Genomic DNA, 23,679 nt, shown 5'->3' with positions numbered 1-23,679 from the left:
ATTGCTACCAGTCAGTCAGGAATCAGTTTGGAGTTGGAAAATCCACCACAGGGGCCATTGTCATGCAAGTATGCAGAGCCATTAATCACTTCCTGCTACACAGGACTGTGACTCTGGGAAATATGCAGGACATAGTGGATGGTTTTGCAGCTATGGGGTTCCTGAACTGTGGTGGGGTGATTGATGGGGTGCACATCCCTATTTTAGCACTAGATCACCTTTCCACGAGTACATCAACAGAAAGGGTTACTTTTCTATGGTCATGCAAGCACTGGTGAATCATCAGGGATGCTTTACCGACATCAGTGTGGGCTGGTCAGGGAAGGTGCATGATGCTCATATCTTTAAGAACACAAAGTTGCAATCAAAGACTTACTTCCCTGACCAGAAGATTACCATTGGGAATGTTGAAATGCTAATAGTGATCTTGGGCAACCCAGCCTACCCCTTGGTCCGCTGGCTCATGAAGCTGTACACCAGCCACCTTGACAGCACCAAGAAGCACTGCAACATAGGCTCAGCAGGTGCAGTATAACAGTTGAATGTGCCTTTGGTTGTTTGAAAGGTCGCTGGCATTGTTCATTTACAAGATTGGTCCTCAGTGAGATAAATATCCCAATGCTTATAACTGCCTTCTGTGTCCCTGCATAATATCTGTGAAGCAAAGGGGGAAACGTTTCTTCAGGGGTGGAGGTGGAGCGGCTATCTGCTGAATTTGAACAGCCAGTTATAAGGGCTATAAGAAGAGCTCAGCATGGAACTATATGGCTCAGGAAGGCTTTGAAAGACCATTTTAATAGTGAGCCAGAGTATGTGCATTGCTCTGGCATGCTCCAGCTGGCCTTGCTCTTCTGTAGCTCAGTATGAAACTTGTAGTGAGTGCTGTGTATGTAGGAATATAATGTTGTCAGTGCTGCTATTCATATTGTTTCTGAATGACGTTATTGGTTCTGTGACATAGTGCAGTAACAGAAAATTGGTCACTGTCAGACCTACTCACCATCAGCCAGCATTTGTTGTGAACTAATAAAGATGAATTTTGTTCCAAAAAATAGAATTTTATTCTGTAACATGAACCAGGTAATTGAAAATATATATATATATATATATATATATTGTGATATAGCATGGCTAGAGGGCAGCAGGAGAGTGATCGATGGGAGATATGTAAGCCCCAGGATCATGAGAGCCTTATTCCTTCTAGAGGGAAGGGAGGTTGCTACAGATTAACTAGAGCACCTGAAACCAATTAATCCAATTAGAGCACCTGAAGCCAGTCACCTGATAAACCCCCCCTGCTTCAATCAAACAGTTGTAGGAGTTGAAGCAGAGTGGTTTGGTGTTGGAGCAGAGAGCTGTCTGGAGAAGTGCTGTGATGGGCCAGAAGACCAAGACCCTAAGTAAAGGGAAACCTGGCTTGTGCAGAGCAAAGGGATTCTACAAACACAAGGGGTTGGGAGAAACTTGCCCCAAGCAGAGAGAGGGCAGGAAGCCCCACAAACTGAAGGGCCGGAGAGGGAAGTAGCCCAGGGGAAGGAATTGCTAGTTCAAGTCATTCACCGCTATCCCTAGGGCCCTGGGATGAGACCTGGAGTAGAGGGTGGGCCCAGGTCCCTCCCTCTCCACTCCACTTTTCTGGGACATTAGTGGGACAGTTGATACCCCAGTTCAGAGGTGAGAAACAGTGCCTTGAACCTCCACAGGAGGAGAAAGTGCAGGACCCATCATAATAGTGCTGGCAAATTTTATATATATATATATATAAAACTTAATAAATTAAGACAACAGAACTTATAAAGGGGAAAGAAGAGTAATTTCCATTTCAGCTACACATACATCAGCTGTGGCTTTCACAGGTCAGGGCATGTGAAACTGTGATTGTCTTTAATGTCCTCCCAGGTGGTAAGGGCCATGCAGCAGCTGCTGGTGACACATAGAATGGTGAGGGGGGTATGAAGAGATCCCAGTATTGCGTTGTCTATGGGCTGCAGATGGAGGTGAGCAAAGGATTGTTGAACCTGCAGGTCCACCAGAGTCCGCAGCATCCATTTGTTGTCTGAGAAGCTCCTTGGAAGTATCCACAGTGCTCGGGGGGGAGTGTGTCTGCCAAGGATGGCATGCAGCTCTTTGTAAAAGTTGCAGGTCTTCTTCTTGGCACTAGATTGATTATTGGACTCCCTTGCTTTCTGGTATACCTGCCACAGCTCCTTGGATTTCATGCAGCACTGCTGCTAGTCCCTGTGGTAGTCATCCTCCTGCATGCCCCGAGCAATCTGCTCCTAGATGTCCAGATTTCTACAGCTGATTCGGAACCGTGCCTGCACAGCCTCTTCTCCCCACAGGCTCAGGAGACTCAGTATCTCCTGCCTTCTCCAAGCAGAACCATGTCTCAAGTGTGTAGCTGGAATGATCAGAAGAGCAGTTATACTCAATAATGGAGAGCTGCTAGATGTGCTCACCAAGCCAGGCAACCAGGAAAAGGAATTTTAAAAATTTGTGAAGCTTTAAAGGGGGTGGGGGCTTCCTGTCTACCTGACCCTTGGGCAGCAGAGTTCACAATGGTGACCAGAGCAGTCAGTTTGGGGCATTGTGGGCTGGCTGCTGGAGGTCAACATAAATAACAGTGTCTACACTCCTAACTACACCGACCATGACTATTTCTCTCAGGGAGGTGGTGTTATTAAATCAGCATAGCAGGTCACTTATGTCGGTGGGAGCCAAATTTAGGTGAAGTCACATCCACAGATAGGTGGATGTAAGCTGCCTTGAGTCAACCTAACTGTGTAGTGTAGAGCTGGTCCTAGTGACTGAGGTTCACATTAGAGTGGCCCCTCAATTAGGCCATATTAAGTAAAGTTCTGCTATAGTCATGCAATAAGAAAATGGCTTTGGCAGAGCACCTATGTCTCTTGATCACCTTGACAAATAACTGTGTCTAAACAAATACGTTCTGCTCCTGAGGTCTTTTTCCCCACTTTTCCAATAGATGGCAGGAAAAAGCTCATTCAGACCACTGACTTACACAAATATACACAATGCTAGCCCTCCCAGATGATGCTGAAGAAGTTGTCCTGCATCATCCTTATGAACTGATGACGGATCCACTCCAAGTCTCACTGCAGTCAAAGGGAGCTGGAGCAGGCCCTAGCTGCATGGGAGATGGCATGCCTGCTGCACATCATGCAAAGGGCTAAAGATGTCTGCATTGCCCAGTTGCACATAAGAAGTTAAAATAAACATCCTGAATACCTGCATATTTATCCGAACCGCTGCCCAAATTTTCACCTTTGGAGGTTCACCCAAAAACATCTTTGAATTTATTCCAGATGTTTTGAAATATATTAAACATCTTAGAATGACATTAAATCTTATCTTTGAAGTGAGGACAATTCTTTTACAACAACTTTTTCATCCTATTTCAGTGAACTGCTGACAAAATACCAATATATTGAGGAAGCTTTCATACATCTAAAACATAGGCTGACCTCAGTTTTAATGTGTTTGATCAGTTTTAATGGTTTCTACTTTATAAGTAAATTTTATAAAAGAACCATGGCTGCTTGATTTTCAGAGTCCTTAGGTTTTACTTAATCTCTGAAACATTTCCATAATGGAATTACATTAAAATATGGAGGATCAAGAAATGCCTTTTAAGTTCTCCAAGGTCAAAATATCCCAGTTTAGAGATTTAAGCATCTTTTGAGCTGATTTTTAAAGGTACTGAGCAGTCACAGCTCTTGCTGAAGCTATTGATTTCAATGGATGTGAGTGTCCAGCATATTTAAATATCAGATAATTTATTTCCTCAGTTGAATAGATTTCTGAAGAGTTTCAGCTGACATTTCAACTTTATCTTCCCACTGAATAAAAATGTACTGGGCCTCCTGCTATATATATGGAAGCAACTATAACTACCATGCTATGGCCTTATCTTCCTTAGGAAAAAAAGATCTGGTTTTACTTCATGTTGGCTAATATGCGGTAACTAACACAAAGTAAAATCCTAGTGAAGACAGGACAGTGCAATTTTAACATGAGTTATCAAGTCAAGGTAAACCCTAGGATTCCCCCACAGTCTTTACTTCAACCTGCTAACAGGTGTGAAAACAACAAACTACTTTGTCTTCACTAGGTTTTTATCTCATGTTACTTACCATGAACACACTTTTTTTCCTAGTGAAAACACCCTCAGGGCTAAATCCTCACAGGCCAGAGTAGAGCTCAGTGCAGATGAGAGATAGGAAACAGCCCCTGGAGCACATTAGAGCTGCCCTAAGGATTCCTCTCAATAGCACCAGTTTATACCACCCCTCCCTCTGGGCTATTATAGAAGCAGCATTCTGACCCCAACTCCTTGAAATATTCTTCTCCTACTCTTGATGTTGGGGACTTGCATAGAGCCAGCTATGATGGCTTTAAGAACAATGGGGCTATGTCTACACTGCAGTGAAAGCCCTGTCTCAGACTCAGGCTCAAGCCTTAACCCCCCATCTGTCTACACATAAATCTCTTAGACTTGGGCTCAGACCCAAGGTTGCAAAATCCTACATGAGTGGAGGATCCAAGCCTGAGTCCAGCTAGGACCCAGGGTTCAAGCGGTATTGTTTTGCCATGTGCACGCAGCCATGCCAGACTTAGAGCCTGGGAGGCCATCTTCACTATCCCACAATCCCATGGGCCAGTGTTTTTTGTCCTCTTTATCCCACAAGTCGCCAGTCAATCAACCTCCAGGAAACAGAGCAACCCTCCCGATCTTAGCACAGCAGCTTGGCATTTAACCCTTCAATTTTATTCTGATTGCTGAGCTATAAACACACTTTCAGAGAACCTTCTGCATTTGCAATGGCCACCAATCAGAAATAGTCCTTTACAAAGAGCCCTGCCTAAGGGTCATGGGCGTACAGCCAGATTTTGGTTAATCTCCAGTGCCTAACCAGCAAAACAGTTAATTTCAGTAAGAGTATCAAGAATGACTATGCATACCAGCAAATAAGGAAGAAGCTGGCAAGGAACTTGCAGGAGAAATGGAAGAGACAGAAGCACCCCAGAGCCTGGTAAGTTTCTGGCTCCATTTTTATGTTTATTAACATAGGAATGCATTCTATGAACCAATGCAAAAGTTATTACAAACCCTGGGTAGCAGCATGCATCTGGATGGCATGCTAGTGCTTTGGTATTCCCTCACCCCAACCAAAATGGAGACTGGGAAACACAAACAGTAAAAGAAGGATTTTAAAGAATTTTTTTCCTGGGAAGGTGCACATTTTTTGCTACAACATTCCAGTTTGTTAAAAATAAGAACCTTACTGTGCCTTCCCTCTACATACACCACTCCATACCAACTCAACTGTGTAACGAGCCAAATGAAAACAGTGAATTGTGGTGGAGTTGGCTAGAAAAGGTTTTTCAAATGTAGTCCATTTCTGTTAAATGCAATGCATACAGTCCGTGGGTGATGACATCATGCATCCCAAATATGACAGGTTTTGAATTCAGTCCAGAAATATGCTGGGGAATGGTGGGGGGGGGACCATGGGTGGGGGAAGAGGGATGGTAGTGGATTTCTGTGTGTCTGCATGCAGTCATAACAGGCTGTATTGGAAGCTGTGGGGAGGCACTAACCCATGTGGATGTTAGCACAACATCTTGTTGATTCCTTCATGAATTGTGACCCAATCCTGAGGCTAGGGAGGGATAGCTCAGTGGTTTGAGCATTAGCCTGCTAAACACAGGGTTGGGTTGTAAGTTCAATCCTTGAGGGGGCCACTTAGGGATCTGGGGAAAAAATCAGTACTTGGTCCTGCTAGTGAAGGCAGGGGGCTGGACTTGATGATCTTTCAAGGTCCCTTCCAGTTCTAGGAGATAGGTATATCTCCAATTATTTTAAAAATTTTTGGGTGATGACAGCTGCAAACTTTCCCTTAGCAGGAACTCCAGATAGGTAGTCATATTTTGGGAAAGGGCATATTTTTCAGGTCCATCTCAATAGCTGACCAGCACACTCCATGTGTAAATGTGCTGTTTGGTCACCATCCGCTTAAATACTTCAAGGGCATGCACAGCTGGTTTCCTACTGGCAGCTTGGAATAACGCCTCTCTGCCAATCAGACACCACAAAATTCATTATGTCCTCCAAAATGTGGAATGCCTGAAACATCAGAGAAGGTTTATGTAGCATGTCTCGGCCACTGACCTCCCCCCAAAGCCCACGTGGTCTGCAATTGTTAGGGAAAAAAGCAGTTATAATTTTTTTTAACTTAACATGTTCTCTGCACCTCTTTCACTGCAATAACCAGGCTGTGTCCAGGGAGTCTGTGGTCTGAGGCATCCCCCTTTCTATATATTGTAGTTCAGTATTAAAAAGTAACATTTTAAGTCTTTGAAATTTCAAAACAGATTTTATTTTCTGTGCTCCTGCACTGAGCAACTTGAGACAATAATTCACTCTGTCTTGTCCTATTCCAGGCCCATCAACCTCGACTGGCTACAATACCTCCTCAGCTTGCCCACACCATACCTTCCTGGATCATTCCAAGAGGAAGCGTTTCCATGTTGAATTTATGATTGAAGTTCTGGACAAGACCAACAACCAGGTCCAGTACGTAAGACAGAGGGACTTTTGGCAAGAGGAAAAACATGCTGAGAGGCAACAGGAAAGGCTCAGGCTGGCTTCACAGTTGGAGCACAGAGTTGGAGCAGACATTTGTTTTGCAGTTCCTGGAACAGGAACGGTGGCTAAGGGAGGATGAGAAAGCTTAGCAGAAAGAACTGTTTGGGCAGATGCTATCTCTAATGTCCTCAAGACTGCAGGTTCCTGCTGCGTCTGTCCTGTGGCCAGCATCCTTTGTGCAATACCCTGTCCAGCAGGCCAGGAACAGCTTGGACAACTCCATGACTGCATGGCCCATGCAACCAGGTCCCATCAGTGGCTGCTCAGGGCAAATGTGCCCCCATGAAGTCCTCCAGGCTGCACTCTTCCCCTCTGGACACCTGCACTCCCCTTCCCTGGCCCCAAGTGGGTGGCAAACATGGAAGGAAGGACAAGGGGAATGGGGCCAGGGGACTCATAACAGTCGGGGGGTTCTATCTTGTAAATGGTTTCACTTTTTGCACATGTACATGCACTTTGTTCTGGGGGATTTTTTTTAAGGTTTTGATGTCAGTAGTGTGCTAACGGCAGGTGGCCTGTCTAGCAATGGTTAATATTGTATCTTTCCAACAAATATTTAAAAATAAAGGTTTTTATTTTATTTTAAAAAATTGTATTGCCATCACTGCATCACATCATCTAATGTGTGTTTCAAATAATAAAAGTGACACATGATCAGGGACAACTGGGAAACTGTATGCAAAAAATAATTCTCAGTACAGCTATCTACATCAATGAATTATTTACATCAGTCCATATTGTAAGTCCACCCTCCCCCTTTGTCATAAGCTGCCATATCATTTATAAATACAATGCATGGCAATAAAACCCTCCCCTACAAGCAATAAAACCCACTATACACACATACATTCATAAAAGGTACTGTTCTCCCTCTTCCATGGGCACATGCAAGTCCATAATGTGGGAGCACAGAGCATCCATGACTTCTGTTGCCCAGATTTATCCAGCTCAAGCTGGGTGTACTGGTTCAGCAGTCCATCACTGTGACAGATCCATTCAGGGGGAAATGGCTCACCTCTGCTTTCACAAAAATTGTGAAGAGCACAGCAAGCCCAGTCATCCAGATAGCGCTGATGACACTGGAATCCAAACAGGTCTGTAGATATCACCACCGGGCTGTCAGTCTGCCAAATGCACATTCAACCACCATTCTACACCTGCTGAAAGTGTAATTAAACCTTCTTTGCCAGAGCCGCTAAAACCAGGATATAATTTCATAAGCCAAGGCAAAAGGGGGTCCATGGGTTCTCCCAGAATAACAGTGAGGACAGCAAATCCACTTATGAAAATGTCATTTGGTGGGACTAGTGGCCCAGTCTGTCCATGAATGTAGATTTCCAACTATCGGAAAACTGGCATCATGACCTTTACTAGTGCAGCCCACAGTGATGTTCATTAATCAGCCACTGTAGTTTACGAGGGCCTGCATAACAATGGAGTAGTAGTAACCTTGGTGGTTTAATGTGCTCCTTGAGGAGGGCAATCTATGGGCACGTGAGTCCCATCATAAATGAAGCTTTCTTCATGTGGAAGTTCTGGACCCACATCTGCAGGACGATGTGGCCTCTCCAGTCTGTGCTTGTGGCCCTGCTCCAGAATCATCCGTCTCCACAGGGAGCATCAGCAGCTACATAGAGTGTCACAAGCAGCCTGAGCAAGCTGGAGTCCACCAGGTCTGTGTCCTCACACCCATCCTATCATTAGCTCTGTCAGATGCCTACAATGGGTCAGAAAACACTGCTGAAATGTCCACCCCTGTCTCAAGGAAGCTCTGACAATTTCCAGAATCAGGAATGAAAGCGCAAGTGAGAGAAGTTCTTCACATGGTGCCTCCTCCAAGTTGCGGTTTCTGATTGCTGGGAGCATGCAGATCAAACGGATGGCTCTGCAGGATGTGCTGGTGGGCTGTTCAAACCTCCTGTAACGTGGGATGGACAGTCAACTTTTCCCACACTGCCATGAACAAAGGGCCAGAGTGGCCACATTTTGGGAAAGTGGTAGGAAGTCTGCAGTACCCCAGTGAGGATGCTGGAGCCCCAGGTTTTGCCCTGGGTTAAAATATTCTTCATCTAGTGTCAGCAATCAGTGCAGATGCTCGGACCCTGGTTTCTCAAACTCAAAGTTAGCTGACTCAAGTTCCACTGACTCTGGGCTTCCACTGCAGTGCAGACATACCGTGGGAGACTTCTTGGCTACCTATTTATTATAACTTCAGTAGCACAAAGGGACCTTAGCACAAACCAGCATCTGGCTCTTGCATTTGAATTCTATTCATATCATAGCACTGATGCTGATTGTTTTCTTTCATTCCTTTCCAATACTTTTAACTGTTCTTCTTTTGTCTTGATTAGCTCATCTAAAGGCCATGTTGTAAATGAGTATACTGAAGCCCAACTGCAAGAGATTGTCAAAAAAATGAGGGCAAGGACATCAGCCTATAAAGAAAAACTGACTGAGCCACTACTGTCCTCTCATGAGGGCAGTCCTACAACTTGTAAGTTGCTTTAGTTCTCAAAAGATAATTATTTATTTGGTGGTTTAAAGATGAAATCCCATTCTGAGAGTTTAAAATGCTGGAAGATAATATTTCAAGAATCATGGATCAAATCTTCATTTGGGATAATTCAGCATATCTCTACTGAAATCAATAGAGCTGTGTTATCAGTGGCTCTCAACCTTTCCAGACTACTGTACCCCTTTCAGGAGTCTGATTTGTCTTGTGTACCCCCAAGTTTCACCTCACTTAAAAACCACTTGCTTACAAAATCAGACATAAAAATATACATGTGTCATAGCACATTACCGAAAAATTGCTTACTTTCTCATTTTTACCATGTAATTATAAAATAAATCAATTGGAATATAAATATTGTACTTGCATTTCAGTGTATGGTATATAGAGCAGTATAAACAAGCCATTGTGTGAAATTTTAGTTTGTACTAACTTTGCTAGTGTTTTTATGTAGCCTGTTGTAAAACTAGGCAAATATTTAAATGAGTTGATGTACTCCCTTGAAGATCTCTGCGTACCCCCAAGGGTACATATACTTCTGGTTGAGAACCCCTGTGTTAATTTACAGCAGCTGAGAATGTGGCCCTATTTAAACCCATTGAGGCACCTCATTAAATAGTTTTAATAGAGGTCAAGTATCAGAGGGTAGTCGTGTTAGTCTGGATCTGTAAAAGCAGCAAAGAATCCTGTGGCACCTTATAGACTAACAGACGTTTTGGAGCATGAGCTTTCGTGGGTGAATACCCACTTCCTCAGATGCATCTGAGGAAGTGGGTATTCACCCACGAAAGCTCATGCTCCAAAACGTCTGTTAGTCTATAAGGTGCCACAGGATTCTTTGCTGCTTTAATAGAGGTAAGTCTCCAACTATGACTGTTCAGGATCATCATTTTCAAACTACTTTCTAGATTCATCTCGGTTATTTTATCTGTATTCCTAGGAATCAAAGATATATTCCTTATAGGAAGGCATATGTGGCAATATGCTACATGTGAGCACATAGGTGATACTGAGATGAGATATCTTTTGTAAAAGTAACCAAAGTTTAAGGTCTGGCAATAATCTTCCAGCATCATTAAGTATGCCAGGTATGTAGGTTAGAATGGGATAAGGCAGCACAAGGCAATACATCTCACCTGAAAATAATTAAACATAGTACTGATGTTGTTCCTTTCCAGAAAAAAAGCTTGTTTTCCTTCCTTTGCACAAGAGGAGGAAGAATGTGTAGTCTTCATATTCTATATTTTTTTCGGAAGCTATTTATTGATCTCCTGAACTCTAATAAGTTGGAAAATATAGCATGTAGGATGAGTGTCTAAACTGTTATAAACTTTGCCAGCTAAGAAAGAAATGGTCAGATTTTTTTTTTACTTCTTCCATGTCAGTTAACCTATTACCCCTTTTTCTGGCACTTATATTACTTTGTTTTTTAAATTATAGATGGTCCAGTTTGCCAATTTACTACTCATACTCAGTTCTGTCTTACTCTGCAAGTTGCCCTGCTGAAATCAAGTGACTACTTTTAGAGTAAGAAACTCAGCTCAAGTATGGCAGAACTGATCCCAGAGCAATTCTATCCCATCCATGGCAAGTTTACAACAGTCATGCAAGAATAAATGCCTGGGTACCTCCTGCCTTACCCCATCTCAAGCCTGCAAGTGTCTAATTGTACAAGCATTGACTGTCCAGGGAAAGACAGTGTAGTATCATATTTCCCCCTGTGACACCCAGCACTAAATATCCTGTTGGTGTTAGCAGGAGTGTGCCTGCCTATGTCAGTGTGAATTTATTCTCCAATCTGTTTTCTAACTGAAAACAGAACTGAAAATTGTAGCAGTAAACACTAAGGATTCGATTGCATGGCCTTTAATATGTTGGGGCTCTCAAGATCTGTCACAACAGTGAGGAGTGTGCATGCCATTGTTAAATGTTCCCTTCTGTGACATTCACATGCTTAGCTCCATCTAAAAAGAAGCCTCTGCCTCCACCCCCACCAAAAGAAGAGAAAAAAGACGAAGAAAAAAAAGAGGAAGGTGATGCCAAGCCAGAGGATCATTACTGTGACATGCTGTGCTGTAAATTCAAGAAACCACCATTGAAAGAATACCTGAAGAAGATGGAGCTACCAGACAGTATAGATGCATACACAGGTAAACCAAATGTAGTCACACAAAGGAAGGTGTGAACGGCAGGATAAAAAAAATTATTGCTTGAGTTAAAGTGGCTGGATGCCGTATCTGAGGTCAGAGCTCCACTCCACAAGTCTGTAGTGAGAGACAGTCTCTCCCTGAAGAACTTTCAGTGTCAATAGCCAAATGGTGAGAGTGAAAACAGAGGCACAACGAGGTGAGGTGACTTGCCCAAGCTCACCAGCAGAGCCAGGAATAGTCAGGTCTCCTGATTCCCAGCCCAATGCCTGATCCCCTTAAGGCCACTGGTCCTACAGTGCTGAAATGTCTTTGAAGCCTAACAAAGAGTTGTCATGAAAATCCGACTCTAACCCAAGCAGGACAAGTTTTATAAGTACTCCCCCAAAAAAACCATGTACGGGTATTTTTTGTTCAGTCTCTGACTTTTTCCCATTTTAAAGCCCTATTTTAAACATAAGTGAATCCAACCCTCTTCCTTTAATAAATTCCATGTGTGACTTCTAGCTCTTACAGACTCCCTTTAACAGATCATGCTGTGTTATAAAAGGCAGAAGGTGATCTTCTCTGCTCCCACAGAAACTGTTTTAGCAGTTTGTTTCTGTTTTTAACTATAAGGGTTGGGATCTTTCAGAAAAGTGTAAGTGTTCTGAAACCCACAAGTCAAAACAGTGAAATGAGTGAACTTCCACTCCTGAGTATGAAGTGTTACACAGGTTTTTGGCTGTAAATCACCAATTAAACTCAATGGTATTCTCATGTCTAAAATGCTGTGAAACATTCTGAAGACTCAGGGTACATCTACACTGCAGTTAAGAACCCGTGGCTGGCCCATGCCAGCTGACTTGGGCTTGCGAGGCTCAGGGTAAGGGGCTATTTAACTTCAGTGTAGACATTTGGGCTTGGGCTGGAGCCCAGATTCTAACGAAACGGGAAGATCCCAGAGCTCCGGCTGCAGCTGGAGCCTGAACATCTACACGGCAATTAAACAGCCCCTTAGCCCAAACTCTGAGAACCCAAATCAGCTGGCATGGGCCAGCCACGGGTGTCTAATTACAATGTAGATAGATCCTTAGAGATCTGTGTTTATCTGCCGTGCACTGTGGCATATTCCTATAAGGAACATTTACAATGAATAGTTACTATGAACTGGAATAATCCCTATTTCTTTCTGGATATCTGGGAAAAGCAATTATAATTCCATCTATAACAGTCTAACAAACAAAGATGCTATAGGGTTATTTCTCTAGTTTTGTCTATGTAGACATGTAGATAGTACACTAGCTGAAACTTGGGGTACCACGAAGGAGGAAACAGGAGTGATTACTCCACTAACATTTTAGAGAGCCTTTTTTTTTAAAGATCTCCTTCCATAGCAATATGTCATAAGTTTTCAGAAATATTATCTCACCTCAAACTACATAGTGCTCATATTGCCCCTCATATGTTCAAAGCACTGAACTGATATGAAGAGATTGATCCTCACATCACTCCATGAGCGAGGTGAATAAGTATTACTATCATCAGCATCCCTGTTTGACAGGTGGGGAAACATAGAGAAATGAAGTGCCTTACCCAAAGTTACACAGCAATGGAATGGTTTAGTCACCATTAGAACTCAGGATTTCCTACCTCCCAAGCCAGTGTTTATTCCTCCAGATCACAATGTCTGGTACATTTGCAAATTGCTCTGCTTTCCTTGGAGGATGAGCCCTTTATTCCCAAACACAGAGAGAAATAAGAAGATAATGATTTCATACTGATTAAGTCACCAGCTCCTGTTTTCTTTTCCAGATCGCCGCTATGTAGTGTGGCTCCTGATCATTACCATTGCTTATAACTGGAACTGCTGGTTCATTCCACTGCGCTGTGTGTTCCCAGTACAAACACCAAGCAACATATTCTATTGGCTCCTCGTAGACACCATTTGTGATATTTGCTATTTGTGTGATCTGTTGGTGTTCCAGCCCCGAATGCAATTTGTAAAAGGTGGAGATATAATAGTAAGTAATAGTGGGAAGTGGAATTTCCACATTTGCTGTTGTACTTTGAACTACGTTATTAGACATGAAGCAGAAACTTGTTTAAACCTCAAATAGACTTTTTCTTGCAAGGCACACCTGCACTTCTTTATTTAGCCAAGTATATGTATGTGCTTCTGCACTGATCTTCAGCTCTTTTGCTTTGGAAAAGAGGCAACATACATTTCATACTGTACATGCTACACCAGTATTCTATTTATGCACAACAGCCATTGAAAAGGTAAAGGCAAACTCAGAAGTGTCACATGATAGCAGCAAGATCAGATTTAAAGCTCTTACTCACCCAAATTACACAGCTGGAAAAGAGCAGCTCGATGCAGCTTCTCTGGCAGCTGAGACCACATGGAAATTTAGCCAAAGAAATGTGTGTGAAATTTGCAACTCTCCACAGAGTCACTCATTTAGTACAGATGTTGCAGATGAAAACAAAGGTTTTTCTACTAGCCCAATTTTGTACGTTTCAGTTATATATGGAGAACATGGCAAAAGCATATACATAGGTCATCTAAATAAAAACTTTGGCCACCTTTTAACATGACAAACTTTTTCCTTACAATATCCTTTGGTAAAAGATTTACTATTCAATTTCCAGCCTCTTTACCGACATCAAAAGGCAGCAAGTCTCAAAAAATGTGAAGTCAGTGATGAAAAGAAGGAAACAAGTAGAGAATACTTAGCTGTCAAAAACATACATCTGAACAAGTGGGTTTTTTACCCATGAAAGTTTATGCCCAAAAAAATCTGTTAGTCTTTAAGGTGCCACCAGCCTCCTCGTTGTTTTTAAGCATCTGATAGAAAGTAGAGAGGGCACTGATATTGGCAAACACACTTCATCTAGAGTTGCATGAACAGAGTGGCTTAGGAAGGACTGGGATGTGGCAATTTATTTGAGAGGAGGTAGAAAATTCACTGAGGAGAGATCCATAAAGCCTCTGCTGAGCTAAGGGTAGCAAAGAATATCTTGCAAAGTTGATGCAAGGCAATGACCCAGTCAGCTTCTGAGTAAACTAACTGTTTGGCCTACTATGCTCAGGTTGCATTATTCTACCTGGGCTCTCCTCCAGTGTCATTTCAGCCTAAGGGAATTTTCAGTACAACAGTATAATACTGACTGATTCCATCACACTCACTTACTTCCTGACACAGCTGAAATTCAGCAAGCCAGATTCCCCAGAGGTTCTATGAGGGCAGAATGTAGGGCTCTCAGTGGTGGAAAAATTGCCAGAGAGAGAGAGGGTTTGCAGTGGTACAAGGCACCTGCCACCCCTCTGCCAGGGTTGTGAGTTCAATCCTTGAGGGGGCCATTTAGGGATTTGGGGATTGGTCCTGCTTTGAGCAGGGGGTTCGACTAGATGATCTCTTGAGGCACCTTTCAACCCTAATAATCTATGATGCACTGACTCAGTACATTCTCTGAGCCTCCACTAGTGGGACTCCTGTGGAGACCCTGGCAACCCTGCTGCCTTCAATGTCCCTCTCTCTCACACACACACACAGAGAGAGAGAGAGAGAAAAAATCCCCTGTGAAGTGCAGTGATGCTCGCTGGCATGAAAAGATGTAGTTTTCACCATCTTATGGCAGCAGAGGTGGCTCTAAGTCACCATATCTGAAAGTGAACTGAACACAAGCAAACTTTGCTATGCTCTGCCTCTCTCAAAATTTTGAATCTACTGAAGAGTTACTGCTGATTTTCCTGCACATGTTCCCAATCCCACTCATGAAGCATCATCTTCCAGTAAACATGGGACCTGCCTGCAAATTTCAGATCCAAATGTGGACTTTTAACTTTTTCAGAGGCATTCGGATCTGAGATTTTGGTTGGGTCCTTCTCCCCCCTGCATAATTACTTTGTTTCAGTAGCAAGTTTAATAAACAAATGTAATTAACATGCAAAAATGAGTTTAGATGACATCAGATATCACAAGTGCACGGCAACAAGAAGATTCAAAACCAAGGGTATGTTTACATTGCAATTGGAGATGTAATTGCAGCTCAGATAGGCATCCACAAGCTAGTTTTAATCTAGCTAGTGCAGCTAAAAATAGCAGAAAAGACACAATGTCACAGACCCCAGCACAGAATAGGAACATGAATACATAGCAAGGGGTGTATATTGGTTTGTACAACCCCCGCTGTCTCATCATCACTGTTATTTTTAGCCACACTAGATTAAAGCTAACTTGTGTATGCCCACACAAGTTGCAATCACACTTCCATTTGCAATGTAGACATACCCTCAGACTGGTGTTTCCACCTGTAACTTGGAACCAGCTTGTCATAAACAGATAGCTAAGGGTTAATGTCTTTTTCACCTGGAAAGGAGTAACCTGAAACACCTGACCAGAGGACCAATCAGGAAACAAGACTTTTTCAAATCTGGGTGGAGGGAAGTTTGTGTGTGAGTTCTTTGTTCTTAGTCTTGAATCTATCCCTCTCGGCTATGGGAAGGATTTTTCTGTTTCCGGCTTTCTAATCTTCTGTTTCCAAGTTGTGAGTACAGAGATCATAAAACAATAGGGGTTATTGTTTTTTTCTTTTGTATTTACATGTGTGTAGTTGCTGGAGTGTTTGGAATTGTGTTCTTTTGAATAAGGCTGTTTATTCATTTTTCTTTTAAGCAATTGACCCTGTATTTGTCACCTTAATACAGAGAGACCATTTTTAAGTATTTTTCTTTCTTTTTTACATAAAGCTTTCTTTTTAAGACCTGTTGGAGTTTTTCTTTAGTGGGGAACTCCAGGGAATTGAGTCTGTGCTCACCAGGGAATTGGTGGGAGGAAGAAGTCAGGGGGAAATCTGTGTGTGTTAGATTTACTAGCCTGACTTTGCATTTCCTCTGGGTGAGGGGGGAAGAAAGATTAGCTCTCAGTACTTCTGTTTCTCCTGGAAACGGGGAGGGTGGAGTCCCTCTGTTTAGATTCACGGAGCTTGCTTCTGTGTATCTCTCCAGGAACCCAGGGAGGGAACACCTGGAAGGGAGAAGGGGGGGGGAAATGGTTTGTTCCCCTTTGTTATAAGACTCAAGGAATTTGGGTCTTGGGGTCCCCAGGGAAGGTTGTTAGGGGGTCCAGAGTGCCCCAAAACACTCTAATTTTTTGGGTGGTGGCAGCTTTACCGGGTCCAAGCTGGTAACTAAGCTTGGAGGTTTTTCATGCTAACCCTCATATTTTGGATGCTAAGGTCCAAATCTGGGAATAGGTTATAACACAGCTTTAACTCAGTATTATTGTATACTACACTGCACCTTCTGTGCTATAGGTTATTACTTAAATTCTACTCTCAGGTCTCAGATAGACATAATGTGTGTCTATATTAACTGTAGTGCAAAGAAATATACTTTTCCATGCCAAGTTAGTCATTGACAACCCTTCTTAAATCCCAGTAAACTTGAGTTTTGTGAATAGGGTTAAAAGTGTAGCATAATGAAGACCACTTTTCTTTTACTTGAAGCTGTTTGTACAATTCATGGATTTTAAAACCAGACGGTATCATTATGATCCTCTAGTCTGAACTCCTGTATTTCTCTTAAAGGTGTAAAGTGATAATAAGGAAAGATAGAAAACAGGTCTGCCTTGGTATGGAAAAAACCCTTATGATTTTAAAGTTATTTTAAAAAACATCTCTGATATAAATACAGTAAGTATAATAATAGATACAGTCCTTTAGAGACTTCTGATTAGCCTTTCCTAATAAGGTATTACCATCAGTTCCCATCGTGAGCAATTTGAAAATAAATGTCTAATCATTATTAATGAATTCAGTGTTGATTGTTCTAATGCTAATGATGGTGCATTTATTTAGCTTTCAAAGACCTGATCCCTCTCAGAGATACTCTGAACTAGTCCCTGCACATGCCCTGAACCACTGAGCTTTGCCACTGACTTTAATGGATGCAGGGTCAAACCCTGGCCTGAACATTCTCAGGGACAGGGCTTTGGCAGATTTTTCTTAACTATGCTTTTTCCCCTTTCTTTATAATTTTAGTCAGACAAAGTAGAAATGAAGAACCACTACCAGAAATCTCTGAGGTTTCGGGTGAGTAGGTTGCGTGCTACTTAGAGTTGCTCCAATGCTTTAAATTTTAGCCTTGGAGTTCCACAAAGCTTTCCATGCTCCAATATTCCTTGTAGACCAAGGAATAATACTAAAGGCCACTGACTGACTGCCATTCTAGCTTCTCACCAATTAATCAAATGCCATGCTCATAAATATTGTTTATCATTAATAAAATATTGCCTTTGGCTGTGTGACTCCCATTGACTGCAATGGGAGATAACTCTGTGAATGCATTAGATTCCAAAACTATGGCTCAGTAGAGATTTGTTAAAGAAAGAAGCCTGTGCCCAGCTTAAAATCAAATGGTAACTTTAATTAAGAAACACTAGTACATACTTTTGATAGTAACACATGATCATAAATAGTAGATATCACCTTGGCTCCACGCAAGTAAATCTAAAACGCCTTCTAACTTTTAAAGCTCAGTGCCTTAGATAAAATCAAGGAGGCATTTTATTTTAGGACAGTTATTTCATTTTATTCTGAAATGTAATTTTCTCAGCAAGACTGAAAAGACACCTCTGAAATTACAACCTACAGCCCCGCTCCTGCAAACACTTTTGTACATGCTCCACTTTAAGCACACAAGAAGTCTCATAATTCCAGTGGCAGGGCTTGAATGCCTCAAGTTAAGCAATGCAGAAGTCTTTGCAGGATCAGAGCCCAAACAGACCAAATACAGACAATGGAGAAGGGAAAGGATTCAACCTGAAAGCAAACTGATGGAGTGGGTATATTGGGCCTTTGTCTTAGGTTTGATCCTGCAAGGTGACAAGTGCCCTTGATTTTTAATGAAGTTAGTGGAGGTTGATGGTTCTCTTCTGCTCCCAGGCCTGGGCTACACTACATTTTGGAATTTTATCATTCAATTAAATACTAATTGTCACTGCATATTAAAATGTATGTGGCTACATTTTGCCTTTCCTTCTGTGGGTGCTTTAGAGGAGAGACAGTGGCCAGGGGAAGCTCCTTCCTCAGTCAGTACTTTTTTTTCAGGAGTCAGGTACAATCCATCTCTCAGCAGTGAGAAGAAAAGTATGGAGTCAATAGCTAGTGGCCAACGGCATTTCTCAGGGTGGAAGCATTTTGGGGGAGGTTGAAGGCAGGGTTCTGACCTCCATGAGACCCTTTTTCTCCCTCACCACAGCAGCAGCAGAGTAGGGTCTGAGCCACAAGCCACTTCCAGAAGCGGCTCCTTTTAAGACACAGCACCTGGTTCAGGGGTCTCAAACTCCCAGCCCATGGGCCATCTGTGGCCTGCAATCCACCCCAGTGTGGCCCACAGGGCTCCAGCAGTTTTGGGGCCAGGTCTCTCCCTTGGCCCCACCTGCCGTCCCCAGGTGCTCCCCCCTCAGGGGCCCCAGCAGCGCAAGGCAGTGCTGTGCCTCCATGCACTGCTCTCACCCCAAGAACCCCTGTGGATTCTTGGGATGCTGTGGGGGCGGTGCCTGGGGGCAGAAGTGCATGGAGGCCCCCCAGCCTGCCCTGTCTTGGAGCCCCAGATAAACACCGCACCCCCAACCCCATCCCAGAGCCTGCACCTGGTCTCCACACCCCCTCCTGCCCCCAAACTCCCTCCCAGAGCCTGTGCCCCATCCCCACACACACCGAGCCCCCAAACTCCCTGCCAGAGCCTGTACCCCCTTCCCACACACCTCTTCCAGCTCCCAAACTTCCTTCCAGAGCCTACACCCCCTCCCCACACACACCACAGCCCCATAACACCATCCCAGAGCTGCACCCCAGACCCTCTCCCCCACCCAAACTCCCTCCCAGAGCCCAAACTCTCACCCCTTCTGCACCCAAACTCCCTCCCAGAGCCTGCATCCCAATCCCCTACCCCAGACCTCCTCCCCCACCCAAACTCCATTCCAGAGCCTTAGGCAGGTGGGAGTGGAGTTTTTTGGGGGGGCAGAGTTTTGAGGAGGCGGGTTCTGGGTGACATGAGTGACATTGGCCCGCTGGGAAGATTTGAGGACTGGCACTGGCCTTAAGGTAAATTGAGTTTGAGCCCCCTGAGCCCCCTGCTGGTTGGTACAGCTTCCTTTCTCTTCCCAAAGCAGAGCTTCCACTTGGAAAGAATCAGGAAGAAAGAGGGAACTACATGTGAAAAATACACTGCTGGAAGGCATGCTGAAACTATGATAATGTGGGCAATAAAAGATCCTGAATGGGATAGAAGAGAATGGTTACCTTGGAGGAAGTGTTGCCTATAATTATAGCAGGGAGTGCCCTTCCTTGTGCTCCCCACAGGTCCCTGGAGGTATTATGGTTTTGAAAATCACAATACTTCTCAGAAATGATTGTGAGGTGAGCCATCACCCCCTCTCCTAAGCCCTCAGCATCTTTCAAGTTCATCGGCACCATAACTAAGCCCACATCATTTAATTATTAAGAGCAATGTTAAATATCGAAGATGTTAATAATCCTCAGTAACTATATGAAAATCTGAGATTTGTGGAGCATAAGTAAGGGCACAAGAAAGCTCCTGGTGTTTTCCTAGAGACAGTGTTGCTTGTCAGTTACTCAGAGACAGATGGACACTGTATGTCGACTGTTCAACTTTCATGTGCAATGATTATTAAATCTAGCCATGTTCACTACAGAATGTAAATAAGTTATAGTCATTGTCAAGTCTTAATTGAACTGTGCTCTTCAACAGCTTGATCTGGCATCAGTAATACCAGTTGATGTTTTATACTTCATCTTTGGGTTTAACCCAGTGTTTAGAGCAAACAAGTTGTTAAAGGTAAGACCAGATAATTTATTATGACTGCTCATCTACTGGAAAATATGAAAAGTTAAAAGCTTATTGAAGATTTAGTATGCATATTTGGGAGTCTTTAGTTTCTGATTTTGTGAATGCTTCCTCTTTCTAAGAATCTAAGCTACAGAATCAAACTACCACCAAATAAATAAGAAAAATATGTTGTTTTAATAATAGGATAATTGTTCTGGTTATTTTTCAGCTGATTTTACTTACATTTACTTTCTGACTTGTAAACAGTATTTCTGTGATCTAGACTAGTTTGTTTCTACTAGTTTAAATTGAAATTGTTTTAAATACCCTATTTAATTTGCCAAAAAAAAATTTAAAAAAACAGTTAAGATTGCTAAATGAGAATAATGTACTTACTGCTTATCTATCACATTACTTACAAAATTCAACCACTTAAAAGCAAAGGAGTGGATGGTTAAGGACAACATATATCTTACACTGGCTATTTAATAAATATAAGCATATTTTTCTTCTCAAGTGCAAGAAATGTACAGCACCCAGCATGGATGGGCTGGGAAAGAGACAGATTATAACTCTGCCCCATCTCTACATCACCTTGCAGAACAGGTCAGCTGCATCATGGAAAGGTGCAGCCTGCACAGCCCCCCTGCATCAGCCCCCTTTTTTTTTTTCCGAACTGCCAATAGGGTAGTGGAACTCCACTTGCCCACCCACCTCCCACCCCAACTCAGGCTAGTGGCTAAATGCCACCCTTTGGCCCTGGCATTTTACTATTCCTGCTCTTGAAAAACTCCCTGCTGAATAAATCAATGTCAAAATCTCTCTCTCTGTTACATGTACAAAGCATTTATCATTATTTAAGCACTCCACAATGAGAATGGCATCTATTATACTGGCAAAACCCTTTCTGGAAGTCTATTTTATATGCAAACTTATGCTAAAGATTTACCTAAAGGAATAGCTTCCCTTATCATATTTAGTAGCCCTATACTGACTAAGAAATTTGGGCTGGTGAGAAGGGGTGTCATTGGTCTGACTCATTTTTTAATGCCCTGACTGGCAACACGGAACCAAAATGGTAAGGAAGAATGTAAAGCAAAACGCTATATAATATCAGGCAAGAAAATTTGTGCTAGACAGAAAACAAAAACAGCAAAAAGCACCTGGTAATGTTAAAGGTGTACAGCAAAACTAACGTAAAAAATAGTTAATGTGGGGAATTCAACACAGGAGTAGATTAACTAACCTTTAAAAATTCATCTTGAGACCTCAAGTGATGTTACAGTCTGCGATACCTTCAACTAACTAGGAAGTGACAGGGATTTCAAGAAGAGAGGAAAGGATTTTTTTAAATGATTAATTTACTTTGGCAAAATTATGTTCAGCCCAAGCAAGTACATTTTTAACCGAGTAAAAAGTCATTCATCGTCATCACAGTAAATGGCAAGCAGGCACATCATTTGCTATGGGACAAAGGGGGCAGTTGCCCCTCCCAGACATTGGTTTGCCCCCACCCCCAGACTTTTCATAGGTCTGTATGCTCCACTTTTTGCCTCCACCAACTTTATATGTGATTATATCCTGTAATGTTCTATATGCTGACATAACTTTGCCCTGCTCCATATTTTACTGAAATGATTCCCCTAATGACAAGACGTCATCCATAACATAGCTAATAGGGACAAAGAACACCAAAATCTATGCTGAGCTCAATTTTCATCTTAACTTTGCCGTTCACCTTTAAACTAGATGTTTAAGGAATGTCAGACAAGTGAAAAATACATTATTTTCAAAATATGTATGTGAACCAGTGTCAGTCCCTTTAGAAAAATATATGTTATAAGGACCATGGTTCGATTGCTTTTATTTGGTTTCCATCTAGCATATGGCCTTCTTTGAGTTCAACGACCGGTTGGAAGCTATCCTGGATAAAGCATACATCTACAGGTACGTGAGCGGCAGACTTACAGTATGCAAAGGTTGGCACAGAATTTCAATCATTGTCCTGAACATGTGGGAAGGAAGACAAGATACCAGGCATGAATTTTCCCAGTCCCAAAAATAAGCAACTAATGCAATGCCTACAACAGACCAAAAAGAGGAGAGAAGAGCTGTTAGTCCAGGCATAAAAGGGAGTTCAGGTTTGGGAGACAGGGTATCCTCCCTCGAGTATGCAAGGGTTAATGGCTTACTTGAGTCCCACCAGCCCATCCACTGGTTCAGATGATGCCTTTTCTCCACTACTGGTCACCCCAAATCCCAACCTCAAGGGTGGGGGGACCCTTAAAGGAGCCATTACCCTTTTTCCCACCAGTCCAGACAAAGCCTTTTTGGTTGTGGGGGTTGCATTCTGTCTCCCAGGTTGTTAGTCAAGCACAGTGTTGAATATGATAAACCCCAAACAACTCCTCTAGGTTATTTTTTAACTCTCTTCATTATAGGCCATGACCCTACAAACACTAATGTACATTGTTAATAGTATTCACACGAGTAATCCCATTCTGTTCCGTTTGATTACATATGTGAGTAAAGTTACGCTCATTCATAAGTGTTTACAGGATCAGGGGCACGTGTCACCACACCAGACAGAATCTGAAGACCCATAAAGGGTTTATTTAATGGGATCATTAATGGAGACTTCCTTTGCTTATGGCTGAAGTGAGATTCTGTGTGGTAGTTATCTAGCACATAGCAGCAGTCATGATACCAAGGTTGTTTGAACGTTTTTCTTTGTGCACTGCTATCTCCTTGCCTTTGCTATGTACAGAATCTTCCCCCAATCACTATCTTAGCTGAATATGGGGTGAGAATCAATGCAGCATAGACCTTGGAGAGTGAAAGCATGGGTGACTTTACATGACTTATGCCTTCTTTATTACAGGCTGCTCTAGAAAGCAAAACAGCTCCTAAATAACAGCACTACCCTATGGGCTGCACTGTGGCTAAGACTGCCCATAATGCTGCTCCCAGCTTAATCAGCCCCGCCCCCTCACCCCAATCATGCAATGCCATTTGCCTTATACCAAGTCTTGTGGAAGGTGGCTTGTAGAGCAGCACAGGTTGCCGTATGTAATGCCCACAGTCGCAAACATTTCCTTCACACAACTCTGGGGCTTACATGGTTCTTGTATGCTGCTGCAGTGGGAGCAAGAATCCCTTCCATGACACCTTGTTATATTTCAGACAATTACATTTAAATGATAGACTTGGGATTCTTGCATTACAAACCAAATATTTTATGAGATTTAGGCACAAAAGTTACATTCAAAAGGAAGGGAGAGTATTATCTATGTATTACAACCTAATATCTGCTAAACAAAACAGAGATTGATGTCTTGGAACTTCATTTTATGTTTTTAGCTTAATCTTAAGTATTTCTTAGGTGCTTATCATGGTATCTAGATGCCATTTGAAATTAAGATTCATAGGCCCATTCACTGTGCTTGATCAGTGTGCATGACTCCCTTGCATTTCAAAATCCAGTTCAAAAATACCTTCCTTACCTGAAACC

The 23,679-nt window shown here is 42.6% G+C and overlaps 1 protein-coding gene across 1 annotated transcript in view; it reads left to right on the top strand.

Moving 5' to 3' along the window:
* The window catches only part of CNGB3 (cyclic nucleotide gated channel subunit beta 3), a 110,423-nt gene that overhangs the window by 49,729 nt on the left and 37,015 nt on the right, over positions 1 to 23,679 (top strand). The window contains exons 4-9 of the mRNA XM_050940872.1: positions 9,022 to 9,164; positions 11,141 to 11,332; positions 13,124 to 13,332; positions 17,357 to 17,407; positions 20,091 to 20,177; positions 22,051 to 22,115. Of these exons, the coding sequence (XP_050796829.1) occupies positions 9,022 to 9,164; positions 11,141 to 11,332; positions 13,124 to 13,332; positions 17,357 to 17,407; positions 20,091 to 20,177; positions 22,051 to 22,115 (747 nt within the window). The remainder of the gene's footprint in view (positions 1 to 9,021; positions 9,165 to 11,140; positions 11,333 to 13,123; positions 13,333 to 17,356; positions 17,408 to 20,090; positions 20,178 to 22,050; positions 22,116 to 23,679) is intronic.

This window comes from Gopherus flavomarginatus, chromosome 2 (assembly GCF_025201925.1).
Source record: "Gopherus flavomarginatus isolate rGopFla2 chromosome 2, rGopFla2.mat.asm, whole genome shotgun sequence".
In the NCBI taxonomy this organism is placed as follows: Eukaryota; Metazoa; Chordata; order Testudines; family Testudinidae; genus Gopherus; species Gopherus flavomarginatus.
The sequence above is the reverse complement of the archived record's forward strand: the minus strand, read 5'-3'. Positions and strand labels throughout refer to the sequence as shown.